The sequence below is a fragment of the Thalia democratica genome, chromosome 1 (assembly GCF_965202585.1).
Source record: "Thalia democratica chromosome 1, ktThaDemo2.hap1.1, whole genome shotgun sequence".
NCBI lineage: Eukaryota > Metazoa > Chordata > Thaliacea > Salpida > Salpidae > Thalia > Thalia democratica.
The window spans coordinates 57,953,258-57,972,241 of NC_139165.1; the positions used below are offsets into that span (position 1 = coordinate 57,953,258).

General features: G+C 25.2%; 1 protein-coding gene across 2 annotated transcripts in view; it reads right to left on the bottom strand.

The window, feature by feature from the left end:
• The window catches only part of LOC145831781 (uncharacterized), a 49,593-nt gene extending 35,549 nt beyond the window's left edge, over positions 1 to 14,044 (bottom strand). For both annotated transcript variants that reach the window (XM_082939128.1, XM_082939121.1), the window contains exons 1-6: positions 13,837 to 14,044; positions 11,551 to 11,723; positions 9,901 to 10,060; positions 9,132 to 9,314; positions 5,214 to 5,453; positions 3,951 to 4,084 (exon numbers count right to left, since the gene is read on the bottom strand). In XM_082939128.1, coding sequence (XP_082795254.1) covers positions 3,951 to 4,084; positions 5,214 to 5,453; positions 9,132 to 9,314; positions 9,901 to 10,060; positions 11,551 to 11,723; positions 13,837 to 14,017 — 1,071 coding nt within the window. In that variant the 5' untranslated portion in view covers positions 14,018 to 14,044. The remainder of the gene's footprint in view (positions 1 to 3,950; positions 4,085 to 5,213; positions 5,454 to 9,131; positions 9,315 to 9,900; positions 10,061 to 11,550; positions 11,724 to 13,836) is intronic.
• Positions 14,045 to 18,984: the final 4,940 nt, after the last annotated feature.

An 18,984-nucleotide genomic window follows, 5' to 3' on the forward strand; every position in this document is an offset into this window, starting at 1 on the left:
CCATTTTTGTCTGATATCCGGATCCGGCCGGATTCTAATTTGAAAAAAAATCCGGATCCGGTTCCGGTCGGATTCTAATTTGAAAAAAAAGTCCGGACCCGGGTCCGGACCCGGATCTAGTTAGTAAAAAAGAGCATACTGAAAAGTATTTTTTCAAAAACAAACCCTGTGTAAATTAATAAGAGTCATTTTCGTCAGTTAAAATTCAACACCTACAGTGATTGGCTCATTTTGTACACGTGACTAATTTACATTTGTTTACATTTAAACTATGAAATAAACATTTCCTAAATGCAACTTTTTACATATGTTGTAAAATTGAAAACTTTGGAATGAATACTTGCATTATTTTTTGTTTAAAGTTGAGCTCAGAGAATATTTATAGTTAATACGGTTGAATGTACGAGCAAATGAGAATATGACGAAATGTTTCAAACTAAATACTGATGCAACAAAACATCAGAACATGACAGGCAGTTTATATGTAAGCAGTTAGTTAGTTTGGTGTGCAGCTTGAAGCAACAAAATATCTTGAACTTTTTGTGAATGCTTATTGTAAGTAGCGTTTTGTTTTAAAAGTGAATATTTCAACTGGTGTTTAATTGTTTAAATATTTAAGCCAGGTTTATAGTTTAATAGTTTATTAAAAATTTTACAGTTTCTTGTTTACTAAAAGTTTTATTTAATTTTTAGTTTGTTGTTTTAAGTCTTTTGATATAGATTTAAATAGCTTCCAGTTTTTAAAGTGTTACCAAAGTAATTAATAATTTTGTATATGCTAGTATTTCTTGTTGTGTTTTATATAAAAGATTCATCACTCAAAACTGTCGTGTCTGACTATAGAAAGTAGTCTCAGTTAGAACTTAGTATTTGTTAGATATTAATTAAAGAAGGTAGGATTTAATTATGATGGGTAGTACCAATAAGTTAAATGTACCACAATCAGTCCACAACTTTACTACCAAATTGTCAACCTTTGCTAGCTGTCTGATTATTAGATTAAAGTATTTTTTTTCAGTTTTTAAAAACCTCATTCTGACTCTGGCTTGTTTATACTCACTCTAGCTAGTTTTATTGACTTAAACAGTGGCAACCCTGCTGGTTTGAAAATTTTTGGGAATTTTAGAAAATCTTGGACTGCCTCAGGCTAGTTTAGTTTTTTATAAAAACTCAGGCTAGTTTTCTTTTAGATTTTGAATGAGTTTGAGCTGATCCAGTTTTCAATATTTTGTAATTTCTAGTGTATTTTGTTCAAGAACTTGATTTCAGATTTTTAATTGTAAATAACACCTAAATTTGTAACCCTTGTGGCTAGCTGTTCTACTTATTATTAGATTAAAGTTCTTTTTTTTTAGTTTTAAAAAACCTCATTCTGACTTAGGCTAGTTTATACTAGTGATGTACCAGACTCACTATCCGGGTCCGGCCGGATATTGCCATTTTCGTCTGATATCCGGATCCGGCCGGATTCTAATTTGAAAAAAAAGTTCGGATCCGGTTCCGGCCGGATTCCAATTTGGAAAAAAAAAGTCCGGATCCGGTTCCGGCCGGATTCTAATTTGAAAAAAAAGTCCGGATCCGGGTCCGGTACATCACTATTAAGAAGTCAATTAAACTATGTAAACAAGACTGTTTGAAAATAACTAAGTAATTACAAACTAGTGATGTACCGGACTCACTATCCGGGTCCGGGTCCGGCCGGATATTGCCATTTTTGTCTGATATCCGGTTCCGGCCGGATTCTAATTTGAAAAAAAAGTCCGGATCCGGGTCCGGCCGGACCCGGATCTAGTTAGTAAAAAAGAGCATACTGAAAAGTACTTTTCAAAATCAAACCCTGTGTAAATTAATAAGAGTCATTTTCGTCAGTTAAAACTAAACACCTACCGTGATTGGCTCATTTTGTACACGTGACTAATTCACATTTGTTTACATTTAAACTATGGAATAAACATTTCAAAAATGCAACTTTTTACATATGTTGTAAAATTGAAAACTTTGAAATGAATACTTGCATTATTTATTGTTTAAAGTTGAGCTCAGAGAATATTTAGAGTTAATACGGTTGAATGTACGAGCCAATGAGAATCATATGACTAAATGTTTCAAACTAAATACTAATGCAACAAAACATCAGAACATGACAGGCAGTTTATATGTAAGCAGTTAGTTAGTTTGGTGTGCAGCTTGATACAACAAAATATCTTGAACTTTTTTGTGAATGGTTATTGTAAGTAGTGTTTTGTTTTAAAAGTGAATATTTCAACTGGTGTTTAATTTTTTAAATATTTAAGTCAGGTTTATAGTTTAATAGTTTTTTTTTTTTAATTTTTCAGTTTCCTGTTTACTAAAAGTTTTAATTAACTTTTAGTTTATTGTTTTAAGTCTTTTAATATAGATTTAAAGGGCTTCCAGTTTTTAAAGTGTTACCAAAGTAATTAATAATTTTGTATGTGCTAGTATTTCTTGCTGTGTTTTATATAAAGGATTCATCACTCAAAACTGTCGTGTCTGATTATAGAAAGCAGTCTCAGTTAGAATTTAGTATTTGTTAGATATTAATTAAATAAGGTAGGATTTAAATATGATGGATAGTACTAATAAGTTAAGTGTACCACAATCAGTCCACAACTTTACTAACAAATTGTTAACCTTTGCTAGCTGTTCTACTGATTATTAGATTAAAGTAATTTTTTCAGTTTTTTAAAACCTCATTCTGACTCAGGCTTGTTTATACTCACTCTAGACGTGAACAGTGGCAACCCTGCTAGTTTGAAAATTTTTGGGAATTTTAGAAAATCTTAGACTGCCTCAGGCTAGTTAAGTTTTTTATAAAAACTCAGGCTAGTTTTCTTTTAGATTGAATGGGTTTGAGCTGATCCAGTTTTCAATATTTTGTAATTTTCTAGTGTATTTTGTTCAAGAACTTTCAGATTTTTAATTGTAAATAACACCTAAATTTGTAAACCTTTTGGCTAGCTGTTGTACTTATTATTAGATTAAAGTTCTTTTTTTTCAGTTTTTAAAAACCTCATTCTGACTCAGGCTAGTTTATACTAGTGATGTACCGAATTCACTATCCGGGTCCGGGTCCGGCCGGATATCGCCATTTTTGTCTAATATCCGGATCCGGCCGGATTCTAATTTGAAAAAAAAGTCCGGATCCGGTTCCGGCCGGACTCTAATTTGAAAAAAAAGTCCGGATCCGGTTCCGGCCGGACTCTAGTTTGAAAAAAAAGTCCGGATCCGGTTCCGGCCGGATTCTAATTTAATAAAAAAGTCCGGATCCGGGTCCGGCCGGGCCCGAAATTGTGGGTCCGGTACATCACTATTACAAACTTAAAATTTTTAAAGGGAATTAAGTAAAAAATAGGTTTATTTTTACTTCAAGTTTTTTGAGGGCGAGAGTAAGACTCTCGAAAGTACTTTAAGCGTTAATGCAAAACAAATTTTTAGATAAAAAAAGAGTTTTTTGATTTGATAATTTTAAAATAGAGTAATAAGATATAGCTGAAAACTGTTAATTAACACTAAACAAGATAGAGTGTTTTTATATATCGAATATATCACTCAAATCTGTCATGGACACTTTCTCTAATCGTTTGTGATTTTTCCACGGCATTAATTAGATAAAATAGTCGAATGATTGTAAAAAAAATCCATAAACTTTTAATACGTATATAAGTTCAAAACGCTTTCAGCTTCAAAATCTTTTGCCAATAAACTCTCAATAAACTTTAAGAAAAAATTTAGAATATAGTAATTAAAAATATTGGGAAAAATAAATAACGGAAACAAAATCTACATGTTGTCAATTATTTAAAAAAAAAGTACATCAAGTTTAAATAATTTAAAAAAGTTTATATTAGATAAAAAAAGATATAACTTAAGTTGGCTAAAAGGTATTGCGTAAATACAAACTTTAAATATCAAAAGTATTAAATACCTACCGAAACAATATGCCAACAACAACCTAGTGCTTCACACCTAAACCTTGTCCTTGCATCACATTTTTGACGATGATTCAGTGCTATATTGCATAAAACTAACTTTCTAAGGGCTGCTGACACTTCGATACTTGGAACTAAAAATATATTTTACATTTATAGTTGGATAAAAAGTTAAAGTTTACTATAATTTTTTGTTTTAAATTCTACAAATTTAACAACACAAGCATTTCATGTTGTATTGAAGAAAATACTGTAAGATACAAAACATAACTTTAAATACTAAAAAGCTAAAAATAAAATGACTCAGTGGCGACGCGTGGTATTTTTGTTACATTACGGGTTGCTGAAAATTTACATTAATTTAAAAAACCTTAATTTGAAATTATTAAAATTAATTTAGTAAGACAAAAGTACTGCAACTACAAAAAATAAATTATAAACAAAATAAATTATAGTTTTATAACAAAATAATAAGTTTTTTTTTATTTTTTAGGTGGATCATCTGCTCCAATGCTCCATTCAAAGCGACGTCCCTGGTGTGTATTATGTGCAACTGCCTAAAAACACTTAATTAATGCATAGATTATAAGTATTACAATTTTCATATACTTATTGAGCTTGATTTTTTCTATACTAAAAGTTTTATTCTTCTAAGTAAAACAATAGGATATTGATAAAATCTAGTAAAATAGTTTTAATATCAACATATAAACTATCTTAAAATAATTATATACTTAAAAAAGTAGTTGATACATAAGAAACAAGTATTTTTAAACTGTTAATAAAATGTAATAAATTTTTCACATAACTTTATACTACCTAATTTAAAGTAAAAAAAAAGATTATCGCTTCATTTATTTTAAATATCGCAAGCAACTTATATACCTTAAAGTGTTTTAAGATTATTTATAAAACAACAAGTAATCATTTATATGTTTTATGATGTAAATACTTTCTGATAACTGTTTAAAATTTAAATTCTATATTTTCTGTGGTTTATTGTAATAACATAACAACTCATTAATTGAAGTAGTATATCAAAGAAGAACTAATTTTTCAAAAAGTGCTACACCTGAAATAATTTTGCCTTAATATAACACTTAACTTAAAACTATACTGCACAAAACATAGTAATTTTACAAATTTTTATACTATGTGTTGAGAAATTAAACTTTTGTAATTGTAGAACTAAACTTTTTAGTTTGATCATTATAAATTTTAGTAAAAAGAAATAGAATATTTATTTCCTAAAGCTTCACTAACCTATGCACTTTACATTTTCACCATCTCTGGGTCCTTCAACTTTTATTTGGTTATCATTTAACCACACCCATCTCAGATATCCTCTTGAATCGTAGCTACACCAAGCTGTTGTTGCTTTGTATGCTGTTATAATACTAGACCGATGGCACTTGATATCACAACGAGAGAATATATTAGTATCTGAAGTGCAGTTGTAAGTTCCGTGTGTTATTGGGGGCAAAGGAGGACACTTGGTCGCGGCTGTTTTTGTATAAAGGTTATTAAACTGGTTCAAAAAAGACAAAAAAAAAAATAAAAAATAAATGCCAATTGAAAAGTGGCTTGTATAGATTGAAAACTATATATATTTATCCTTCTATTATATATTTAACCTGTAAAATTGCTATAGTAAATGTGTTTAATTTATTTGTTATTCATAAAAAATCAAAATAAAACTTTCCTAAAACACTTAACGAGCTATATAATATATTTTATTCTTTCAAGACTTTATTATAAAAAATAAGTCTCGGTCAGAGAAATCGTCAGTGTTACCTATATAACAATAAAAAAAAACAAGATCCTTTATTATTTCTATATCATTCATTTAATATTAAAAATATATGTTAATGGAAAATATCACTTTCAGATAGGTTATAATGTCAAATAAAATTATGAGCTTATGAAGGTTGAAGTGACTATGTCAAACAATAAGTTTGTTTATGATATTTAGTTAAACCTCCAAAATTTAAACTTTTTAAGTTACTTAGTATATTTAAAATACATGATTTAACTTTTAATTAAAAGGTTTTTCAGGAACACCTTATTTTAAGCTCAATTTATAGTTTCCATAGTACCTTAAAATGTAGTTTACTTACGTGCTTTGTTTTTTTTTTACCTTTTTTAAAGTATTATTTTTATCCTCAGGTTTACAAGTTTAATTAGTTAAAAAGTATTTTTTCTGTTTAAAACTAAAATAAAAAAAACATGCTTAACTTTAAATACTAATTAGTCAATAGATATAAACGTTTTTAGTATGTATGTATTTTAATTAACAATATAATAAAATATAATAAAATATAATAAAATTTCTTATGTTAAATACAACTTTAAATATTTTGAGATTTTTACACAGCCTAAAGAATGCTTATAATTGTTATCCTATCAACTAACAACTGTATGAAGTAGACAAAAGGACCGAGAGGTCTTTTTGTGCACCCAGGTCCTTGAACCAAAAATTTTTTAGCAATTTTTGTTTTCGTTTGTTCAATAAACTAATATATATTGTTTTTATTATCTAGTTTAAACATAATCAGTATTTCTAAGTAAGTTTTAACATTTTGTACGAAAAAACACGTAAAAAAATTAGGAGCTTTTACAAAAACAACAACAAATTAGTTAGTAATCAGTGCATACATTTTTTCAAATGTGATATAATAACAACACCTTTTACAATAGTTATAAACTTACGTTCATATTTAAAGTTAACTTAATAATAATGTAAGAAAAAAAGAACCAAGTTGCTACATAAGTTCTTGATTTTCATGATCGCTTTCAGTTTCTTTAAATAAAGCGGAAAAAAAACTCTATTTTTACTAAACAATTACACTCATAAAATACTTTCAACTTATATTAACTCCACTCTTAGCTTATACTTTTATGTTTAACGTAATTGTAAAAAAATTATAAATTAAAACATACAAAACAAATTACTATTTTTATCTACTTCGATAGGTATATCAAATTTTCAAAAAGCAAGCTATTAAAAAAAATTGAAAAATTAGTATAAACAAACTGCTGAATACAGTAGTTTTCCTCATCTTGAGTTCGCATTTTGATCAAACCCAAATATGCGAACTCAAGAAATCATGATCTTTTTTTTACACAGTTTCTAATTTCAGTAGCCAATAATGTGCTGAAGAGATATAAAACTCCCTAAAACATAATAAAGCATTCGTTAAAATTATTTTTTCTGTTGAGGCTATTAAATATTTTAACTGTTAAACTACGTATAAAAATATTTTTTTTAAGTCCATAAACAGTTTGTAACTATTAAAATTAAGTTTAATAAATGATTCTTTTAGTAACTAAATGAAGAATTTTTTATTTTAGATTTTAACCTGTGATTTAATACTTTAAGAACATGCTAATGAAAGTTAAGCTGTTTTTACAATTTCATTAAATATTGAAAACCTTAAATAAAAAGTTGTTTGTTCTTTAATACTTAGTGAGTAATAAAGCTTTTTAAAGTTAAACTTGAATAAAACAAATTTGCACTTTAAACACAACGTTTTTTGGTAAAAAAATGAACTCAACGGGAAGTGCAAACTAAAAAAGAAAACTACTGAACTTAAAAACCAACTCAATAAAATATGTTGTTTATTCAAAAAGGTACAAACATTGAGATTTCAAATATAGAAACTTTATAATGTTTTATAAAATGTTGTATATAGATGTTATTAAAGCTTCTTTCATTCAGAAAAAAAGTTATAGTTTAACTAGCTTTTAAAGTAACAATTTAATTATTGAACTATGATATTTACAGCATCTTTTACTAGTTTGGGTAAGTGTACTTAAAATAAATATTTAAGTTTATGTTTTAAATTGTGTACTTATAACTGCAAAAATTGTGATTTAAAGTTACCTACGATAAAAGTTCGGTATTTAATAAGAGGGTTAAAAAATGCGTATTGTTAACGATGCTCTTTTTTAATACCTTCCGGGCATCGTTATGGCGGTTACAAAAAATAAGAGATAGTAATCTGCAAATTTTTATTGTAATTACAAACTAAATGTTTAGCAAAGAAAAATAACTTTCGAAACATTTTCAAATGAAATAGTCATATTTTTATTGTCCTTAAACAATGAAATATTTTATAAATTATGGTTTACGCTTGTTTTAAATTTAAATACTAAACTATTTAATAAGCACCTTAACTATTTATTTTTTCTATAAAATTTTAAGCTGGTTTAATCAAAGATGTTTAGAAATTTATTATTTGTCGAATTTTAAACTTTAAGCAACATGAAAAAATGACTTTAATAAGTATACTTGATTAAGAAAATAAAATTATTTTAAAAGTCTATATTTTAGAAGTTTTGAGCGTATTTATTACTGGTACTTAGGTATTTTAAATTTGTAAAAAGTACAAAACAAATTTTAAAGTTAGATAATAAAATTACGGCATTTTATTATGATTGATTTATCTATGTCTAAATAATTTAAATTGACTGAAACGTAATCACTTTAGCATGATTGTAGTTTAATTTTTTTTTTTTAATATTTTTAGATTTATTTCAATTAGTTTTTATACTAACTGTTAATTCAATATTAACAATCTAACTAATTAAGTTTATGAAATATTAAAAAAAAACAGTTTACGAAAACTGTTAATAGATTTATACATTGTTTATTGAAAGCCTTACGCTTAAAACACTTAATCCTAGCACCTGTTGTACGGAATAAACCTTTGGGTTATCGAGTCGGGAATCGCTCAGTTCCAACCCGCGCACAGTTTCAACCCACACAATTCTAACCCGAGCGAATCCGAGAATCGCTTACTGACCAAGCGTATGGCTTAGGGGTAAAAGTGATAGTAAAAAAAAGAATACCAATAAAAAAACAAAAAACATTGGGTTGGAATTATCTGTATAAAAAGTTTGAAGCTACTACAGGCGTAGAAAAATAAACTTTGTTATTTCTAATACCAGACAATAAATTTTTTTATAAATGTTTAAAGTTTTGATGATTTTTAATCTTTTTAAGTGGCGTAGGACTCTTTTTTGATCAATCAATAAGTAAAAAAAAAGGATTAATATTTAACACTTTAGTCCATAAAAAACTGTTTAAAAAAGTATTTAAAAATTCTGGACTTGTTTAGTCTTAGCAGTATTGGAATGTAAAAAAAACAATCTACATTTAGATTAAGTAACAACACTGACGTAAACAAACGAAAGACTCCATTGGTCCCCATTTTTTTGTTAAAATATTACAGCTCCTAATCAAAGGTCCTTGAAGCTGGTATCCGTTTTCACATGAGGCCGTACAGCTTGAGCCCACAAAAATACCATCTGAGCATTTTACTTTTCCACGAGAAAGAATCATAATTGATGAGGAACATACCTCTGTTAGAGAAATAGCTAAAAGTAAATTACTTTTAATTGTTCGAAAATTCTATAAGTTGTATAAGCTTGAAAAATACAAACTAATGTTTTTTTTAATTTAGAAAAAAAAATTCAAACAACCAAAATTGTAGTGCCTTTTCCTAAAGTTGTTAGATGTTGATTATAAAACTAACTGAAAATGATTTAAAACAGGTATCTAATCTTAATTAAGTCAAATTTGCTTAGTTAAAAAGATAAAAGTTAAAAAGTTTTAAAACAAAGTTTACCTAAAAACTTGATTTATAGTTACGTAATAATATCCTTTTTTAAACTTTTATATGCAAGAAAATTTTGAATTAATCAGTTCTAATTGTCTACTGAATAAGATTTTGAAAGTACTTTAGGCAATATAACGTTTACTAATAAATTTGTAGATTTTTTTCTAAAATAAAAAAAACTTTTTTATTTAAAACGATCGATAAAGACAAAAAAATCACAAAGAACATCACACAACCAAGGGAAGATTTGAGACACTTAAAACTAAAATATTCTTACTGTTAAAAAGATACATAATGTTTTATTTGTTTACAAGCAACAGAAAACTAACCTTTGCATTTCATTTTATTAGTGTGTGCACACCCAGAATTTATCATAGCTGGTTCAAAATCACTTGATCCGTCCTTTCTAGGGTAAGGCTGACCTGACGTGCAATGAAGTTCACAAATTGCTACGAATTTAGTTTTTTTCAGATATTCAGAAGATCGTGACTGTAAAGTTAAAAAGATAGAATTCATTTTTTCGTTAAGTTGAATAATGGATAAAAAACAAAAACTACATTAAAGTAAAAAATACAAAGTAATTTTTTAATACTTCATCTTTAACAAAGAGTAATAAATTACATAAGTTTTAGCTATTTTTCTATTATTACTCATAATTTTACACTTTATTGCTTTATTTTTATTCTATACAAGTCATTAAACTGTATCTGTGGTGTATGACTCTATAATTAAAGGTTTTTTCATACACCAGGTACTTTGAAAAAAAAAACTTAGAGTTTTTTTTGTGGTTCAACAAAATGTAATCTATTTCTAAAATTTACTTCATGGTATATCTTAATTGAAACTACAAAAATTATAAGTTTTGTTACAAAAATGTTGTATTCTTAAATTTACGATATACGATTTAGTTGTTATAAAATTTTAAGCATTTCAGTTTAAAAAACTTTTTTATTTTGTTTAATGCATGCGCTTTTTTTTAGGATAATGAAATAACGCTTTCTAAATTTGTTGTTTTTCATAGTTTTTAAGTTTGTTTTTAATGCACACGAACAATAATGAAAATAAAAATATAAACTTATTGTAGTTCAAAAAAAAAGAAGATTTTATTGAGCAGTGAAACGAGATTTATTATCAAAACCAAGTTTGTATTAAAATATGAAAATATTTAACAAGAATTAAAATAAAAGACTATATTTTCGAGCAAAAAATATAATTTTCACCTCGCATAATTATTGGTTTTAATTGACTGATACTAGTTCATTCTGCTAATGTAATGACCATATTTTAATGGTAATAACATAAAGTAGAGGTGTGGGAAACTTTCGGGCTGTAAAAATAAATTTTTGGCTCGGGACGTATTTTTAAGATTGAAAATATCTTGTAAAATTGAATAAAATTAAGCTTTTTAAGATTAAAATTTAAAATGTGCTGTCAATTTGAATTCAAGTAGATATGATTGCGTTTTAAATTATCATTTTACATGAACTTTACTTAAAAAAACTTTTAATATATCTATAGAACTATTTTTCTAATTCAGCAGCCTATTGAGGGCTATTCTTATTAATAATACTAGTTCACAAAAGCTTTTTCTAGTAAATTTTGCGCGCCGACTAAAACAGTTGCCCACTTGGATTTAAGTTTAACTTTTAAGTTTAAGATTAATTTAATATTTATTAAAAAGTATTTTAACTAAAATACTACTATAACACTGTTCTATACTCCTATAAGCAAAAGTAATAAAAATCAAACTTTTGTAGATTTTATAATATTACTAGCAAAATAGTATATAGGAAAGCAACTTAACACATGACAGCAAACTATTAAACGTTTAAAATATAGAACAAATTTAATCAATTATGTACACACCTTAGTAAACACGATACATATTTAGCTTATCAATCTATCTTTAAGGATAAAATATATAAAAGTAACTAGATTGCTATACCCAATAAAAAGTTTATTTGTAAACTTCAACTAACCCAGACTCCTTCCATATGGTTTTTAGCTTGAATAGACTTTTCTGACATAAGACGAAGAAAAACCCGAGTAAGACTTTCGAAATCCCACACGCAAGTCACCTTAACGTATCCTGATCCTTGAATCTTTAGACCCCATGCCTGTAATCTTTTGCAGTTTATACGGAATGAATTTGCTGCAAAAAAATCTTAAACTTTAGTTAAAACAGTATTTCAAAAAAAAAACTACTACTTTTGATAATAGTTGTTACTATGTACAATTGTTAACAGTAAAACAAAACGTTAAGTACATTAGTTTTAAAAACAAAAATCTCATTTAGTCTTAGTGATGAAAATAGTAAGCATATAGACTGCAACCAAAATAGTACAATTAAAAATTTGATAGTATTTTTTTTAGATAAAACAAAATAAATCTTTTTTTATACCGTTTTTTACAAACAAAAAATCGCCATTGTAAATATAAGCTAAGTTATACAATTAATAACTTTGTGTAGTTTTGTGAACTTTAGTTGTTTGTTTAAATGGAAGATTAATTTTTGCACTGAATATTTGTACTCTACAATATCTAATATTACGTAATAGTATTTCAATTATATTGCTTTTATGAAACATATTTCTATTATTTTTAAACTCGACTGTTCTCAAAATATAATATAAAAGCCATAAACATATTTTATTTGTCGTTGATATTAAAAGAACAACCTTAAAAGATTCTTAAACATAAAGTTATACATGTATATAAAAACTACAAGCAGTTAAGATAGTTTTAAAGATGATTTTCATTCTTTATTGTTTGATACAGCAGTAAAAAAATTATATATGAACTAGAACTCAAACACTGAATTTTTAAGAATTACAACATTGATTTTACTTAAATTTATTATTAACTTTTTTGAATCATAAAAATGCAGAACTGATTTTTATGGACATAATTTTGATAAACATATATTTTAAACTTACTATTTTTTATTTATTTTTTTAAACAAAGTTGTAGGCTTTTTAATAACACTATTGTCAAAAAACATTTCTACCTAAATAATCGTGTTTAAAAAATTTTACTGTATGTTACATTTAAGTTTTAGTTTGTTGAAGTTGAAGTTTTTCAATTTGTCTAACAAAATATGTTTACTCAAATACATTTTTGTTTTAGAAAACTTTTGTATTTTAAGCTTTTCTTTTTACTTATGCATAGTAGTCAGCTTGAAAACGATGAAGTCATTACTAGTTATTAGTTTGTGAAAAACAAAAATGCTAAAAATATTTATTCTTGGTACTTGGTGTACGAAAAAACCTTTCGGTTTTCGAGTCGTACACCATGGATACTTTTTAACATCTTTTCCAGGACTAAAAAATATAATTAAAATATATATAGTTAACATAACTGTTCAAAATATAGTTTTAATTGTTGCTAACAAAAGATCCTAGTGAAGTAAATTCATTGGAATATAAATAAAAACAAATTATACAGTAATCTTCCTTTATTCTACCAACATATGTTGCTGTGTGTCAACGAATCAACACACTTCACAACTGGGTTCTGTAAAAAATAATTACTGTAATGAGAGAATAGAAGCATAGAATAAAGTCGGTGTATACAAGTTTCATTAAAATAAGATATTTTCTACAGATAATAGTTATTAATAGGTAAAATACTTAATATTGAATTCGACTGTTATAAAACTATATAATTTATAACTTTCCCATTAACGTGAGTTGTTTGTTTATATTATAATTTGTTGTTTTGTTGTGTAATTTAGCTTAATTTACTCATTTTAGACTTAATAATCACAAATATTATATAGTTTTATAACAGTCGGATTCAATATTAAGTATTTTACCTATTAATAACTATTATCTGTAGAAAGTATCTTATTTTAATGAAAACATGTATACACCGACTTTATTCTATGCTTCTATTCTCTCATTACAGTAATTATTTTTTTACAGAACCCAGTTGAAGTGTGTTGATTCGTTGACACACAGAAACATATGTTGGTAGAATAAGAAAGATTACTGTATAACTTGTTTTTATTTATTTTTATAGTTAACATATAACTAAAGATATATATAAAATTACAAATTAAGTAATTTAGACTTGAATTATCAGATGTCAAAGTTTAAACGTTTAACTTTTAGTGAGTCAAAACATATATAACGACTAAAAAAAATAAGTAAAAATAGTTCTCATTACTATTTTTATTTTGATAGAAAAAAAAAAATTTAAAACGACGGTATGTTAGTATAAAGCTTTTTAGAGTTCGCGGAATGAACTAAAACAAGTTTACTTACGTTGTTTAGGAAGGTTTTCTCTCAAAAAAGAGCCGACTCTGTTTCTTGGGTCATTTTCAATATCTATTACTTCTAATATGTTAATTGCAGATAGAAAAGACTCATTATCAGGTTTATGTTTGCTGAGTAGTAGCTCAAAGTTAGTAGCTAAAATTAGACTAAACAGCAAAATTCTTTCCATTAATTATTTTAAGCATTAAAAAATGAACTTAATCTTAAATATAAGGTATAGAGGTTATCAGACTAAGATTAGAAAATAAATGATAACACTTATATTAAATGATTAGCATGGAGTAAGAAGTTATTTGTTTCAAACTTTATACTTTGCTTACTAACAAATGCTTAAAAATAAAAAAATCAAAGCAGTTGAAATAATAATTATATATAAAACAAAAAGCATTAAACTATGTTGAACAAAAATTTCTAACAACTAATAACTCATTTTAATTACTCAAATGAAAATACTTTTCAGTACAAAACCGTTTTTCATTATTTCTAGAAGTAAATAGAAATAAAAAGTAACAATGTTTTAAAGAATGCAATTTTAGAAATGGCAGAAGTTTTTTAGTCTAATTTTAAAAATTTAGGCTTATATTAGAATTTAACTGATTTATATTAAAATTTGATTCTTAAATTTCGGAAGTAGCATACATCATATATTATTTAGTAAACTGCTTATAAATTTAAGTCTAAAAATTATACTTCATGCAAAAGTGTTTAGATTAAAGATAGAAATGCTTGTTTCTTTCAATTTTATTTTTGAAAATATTTATATTGTTTTAAGAAAATAAAATGATTAATACTTAATCAAACTTAATCTAAAACACTTGATGATTTGAAAAATAACTTGCTTATTAATTTAATGTAAAGCAAAACAATACATAGTACCTCTCTCATAAAGTTTTTAAACTATATGTAAAGGTTGATAATTTTTTTTTACAAGGCAAAAGTTAAATAAAAAGATTGTTTTTTATACTTATCCTTAGAATGTAAGTAAAGTTTAATCAAAAATACTATATACTCGAATAAAATATGTAAAGTAGTGTAAGATAAATTTTTTTTGCGAGTTTTAACCATTCTCAAAAAAATATAATTTTACTATCTTAGATTAAGACTACTGCTTACATTTTTTTGAGAATGTTTAAAATTCGTAAACTACTTTTTTTTTCTAACAAAACTTTCTATAATTAATTTTATGTACAAAGTAAAATTTAAGTACTATTTAATTTGTATTTATATTCTGAGCGTAAGTTATTAATAAACACTATTTTATTTGACTTTTGTTCTGTTAAACAAGATTTACCAACTCTTACATATATTTAATAAATTTTCCGGGAGTTATTACCCTTATCTTCTTAGTTTTTTGTTATATTTAGGTTTTATTAAGATTTCTAATAAAACTTTTAAATAACTTAAATTTAAAAAGATATCTAAGTAGAAATTTTATTCCAAACTAATTTTATACTAACTCCAAAAGTCATGATTAATGTGTTTAATTTGTAAATTGGGGCAAGTTGTCTGATAGATTAAACATAAGTTCAGCAGCATGGTTTTTCTGTAAAATTGTTCGAACATTGTTTTGTGGTGTGAAATTTGATCAGTGAAAACAAGTATTTTAAAAACGTTGCTATTTAATGTGTAAAAGATACAGTTTTTTAATCATTATTTGTTAGTTTTTTTAACTGATTGTCTAATCAGTACGATATTTTATTTAAATAAAATAGCTAAGTCAAGGTCTGCAGCCTTTAATAAGAAGCAGGTCAGATTTAGTAAATTTTAAAAGTTTTTTGCGGGTAACATTAAAAAAATCGTTATTTTGAATACTTTTACATCAAAATTAAAAAGGCTTGTATACAACAGTAAATAAATACATAATAGCAACAAAGTTTAGTTACATACAAAAACAAGCATTTTAATATTGTTTTAAACGAAAAAAAATGTTAACAATTACATATAGATAATAGAAAAGTATTTTGTGAACCCTATTGTACATTTGTTATTCAAGATTTATAAGTTTTATGAGTTTATAAGACTTAATATTATAAAATACTGTGTGATAAATTACTAGACTTTTTTGTAGAAGTTTGTTAAAGTCTTTCATTTTATATACTTATTAAAATGGCATGAAGCTTCATTTATCTCTTAAGTTTTTATTTTGTGATAGCAACTAATATTATTTAATTAAAAAAGTAACAACTTAGTAACGAATATTAGTTTAAGTTATTTTCTTTAGTAATACATCAAGGGTAGAAGAATAAAAATAAGTTAATTATCGTATTATAAAACAAAATCAATATTTTTCGAAGTTTCCCCTAAACCTATATAATGTAAACAGCTGATAAAACAAATGTTTGATACTCAAAAAAGAAAAGTCAAAGACAAAAATCTTTTAAGAAAGTTGAGTAAGCATAAGTCGTTATAAAACAAAAAAAAATATTTTAGAAATAAACGACAACCTCTACTTTTGTTGCTATTAAGATAAATTTTTTGAGATATAACATTTTAAAAGAAAAAATTATAAAACAAAAATCATTTAGTAACTAAATGCTAAACAAAAAATTTTAAAAAATAGCTTCTACAGTTACTCTAGTGCTTGCCACATAAAATATGAAGTTTTAATATTATTAAAAATTAAAAAAAAAACTTTAAACAAAACTAAAAAAACAAATTTTTTAGCTGAGTTTAGATAAAAATTGATTACCCAAAGAACATGTAAAACCATTTTATTCAAAAAATTAATAAACTAAATATTTAGTATTAAAATTTTTGCGAGATAGCTAATTTACCCTTAAGCTATTTATTAAAAAATCTGGTAAATACAGTTAAACTATTTGAAAATAATTATTAACTTTTGTACCTATTGTTTTAAAACTGTTTATTTCACCTAAATAAAACTGTTTTAAATATTCATTTGAAAAAAAAATTGCCGTAATTTTGAACAAAATGAAAACTAGTCTTCTTTAAAACTCACAGAAAGTCAGTATTCGACTTACTTTTAAAATTATAATTGCTTAATAATTTTCTACATAGAAAGCTTATTTTTTTGTTATCTTACGATTTATAATTAATTTACGCTCTACCACTCCAAGTGTATTTACTGGGCTTAGGTTTATACTCCATTTAAACTATAATTAAACCAAACAGCAAATAATATAAATTTTGCACAAATTTAGCGTAAAACTAAACTTATTTAAATAAGTAAAAGTACTTTATATAAAATGTAACAGTTTCTAGACTAAGAAAATTAGTACATGTTTTTTAAATTTAGCTAAAGTTTTAACACTTTAGTTTATGAATTATATATAAATATATAAATTAGTAGTGTATAATACACTTGATTAGGGTCTAAAAATTAGTAAAATTAAGTCTATAAAGTATACACTAAGATAGACATGTATACTCATTAAAATATAGTCTAATGAATGAATAAATTTTTTTTTAAACGGAAAAAAGTATATTGAAAATGCGATGAAAAAAGCTTATGTTAGATTTTGCTTAAATTAAAAAAAAAAATAATTTATTTATTTATTGCTATAATAATATAAACAAATGGAAACAGGTATATTTATTTTATTTGTTAAATACTTTCAAGTTTTTTTGTAAGCAGACTCAGTTTTGGTCAAAGACCTCTTCAGTGCTTATTTAAAAAACATAGAAAGATGTATGATAGTCATGAAATACAGTGCTAAAACAAAAATGAATAAAAACAAATAAACTTTAGTTGAAAACAAATCTTTACTAATAAAACAAAACTAATTAGATTTTTATCTTAATAGTTTATATTTTTTTTTAGTTAATCATCAAAACAAAAATGTTAATCAAAAAGTATACAATAAAACAATAATAAGAACCTATATACAGGTTTCTTTCTTCTTGTAAGTTTTCAAAGTAAACATTATTAAAGTAAAATTGTGCTTAAAAACTGAAGCACAAAAGAGCTCTTTGACCAAAACTGAGTCTGCTTTAAAACATTTTGAAAGAATTAAACAAATATAAACTCTTTTCTAGAAGTTGAGATCTTTTGATTAGTTTTCGAAAAATCAAAACATATAATAATTATTTTATTTTAGGTTATTATATATTTATTTCTGCTGTACAACTTAGTGTGTATTATAAATAGGCAAAGGTTATACAGAAACTTGATGAGAAAAAAACAAGTTTAACGATTTTTTTGAACTTAATAAAATTTAATAAGCTACGCAATGAGTATTATTAAAGAAATTTTATTAATTGTGTTTAATAACATTTGCAATTTGAAATGTGAAATAAAAGTGTGTCTAAACTATTTTTTTTCTATTTTAACATACACTATATTACAACAAAAAAAAGTATTTAGTTAGCAGTTAGTCTTAACTTCGCTGTATTTTAGTAGTTGTCCATCAACTAACTTGCTATTGTATAAAATAATTTTATACAGTAATTTTAGAAATTACAGTATTTAGAACATTACAAAATGATAAATTGAAAATACTTTAAAATTTTAAATCTTGCACTCACTCAGACTAGTTCTAAATTAAGGAAAACTACTCAAAATAACCCAACTTAAGTACGCAAACTCAGTCTTAGCTTAAAGGTTTTAAAAAACTCAGACAAGATTAAGCTATTTTTCATAAATCAGGCTAATTTGAGTTTGTATGTGATGAAAATGTGACACAAGTTATAATATATATTTAGTTTTTTTCAAGCTTTATGCTAAAGTTTAAGTTGCTTTATTGTATATTAATTGAAATACAAGTTAGTTTTATCATTTCGGATTTTAGTTAAGTAGAAAATAGTTAGTTTATTGAAATTCTAAATGCTTAGCACTTACAACTAAAAAGAGTTTATTAAATGTTCCTAACTTTTATATTCTAACTGAAAAAACCTTAGTGTTATAAGATATTTATTTATATAGTTTTCCTTAAACTAGGTATAATTATCGATTTAGAGAGAAAAATTTTAAATGGCTAAATTTATTTTAGGAAAGTTGGCGCTTCTGCCTTTAGTTTCTTTAAAAGATTAATTTCATATACAACAAGTAAAATTTTGTAAAACTAGTTTTTTAATTTTTTTCGTATTGACAAAATTTAGCTCGGGGTATCTTTCTTAACATAAAAAATATTGTTTATTGAACGACTAAAAAAGCGCATAAAATGTTTGGTACTAGGA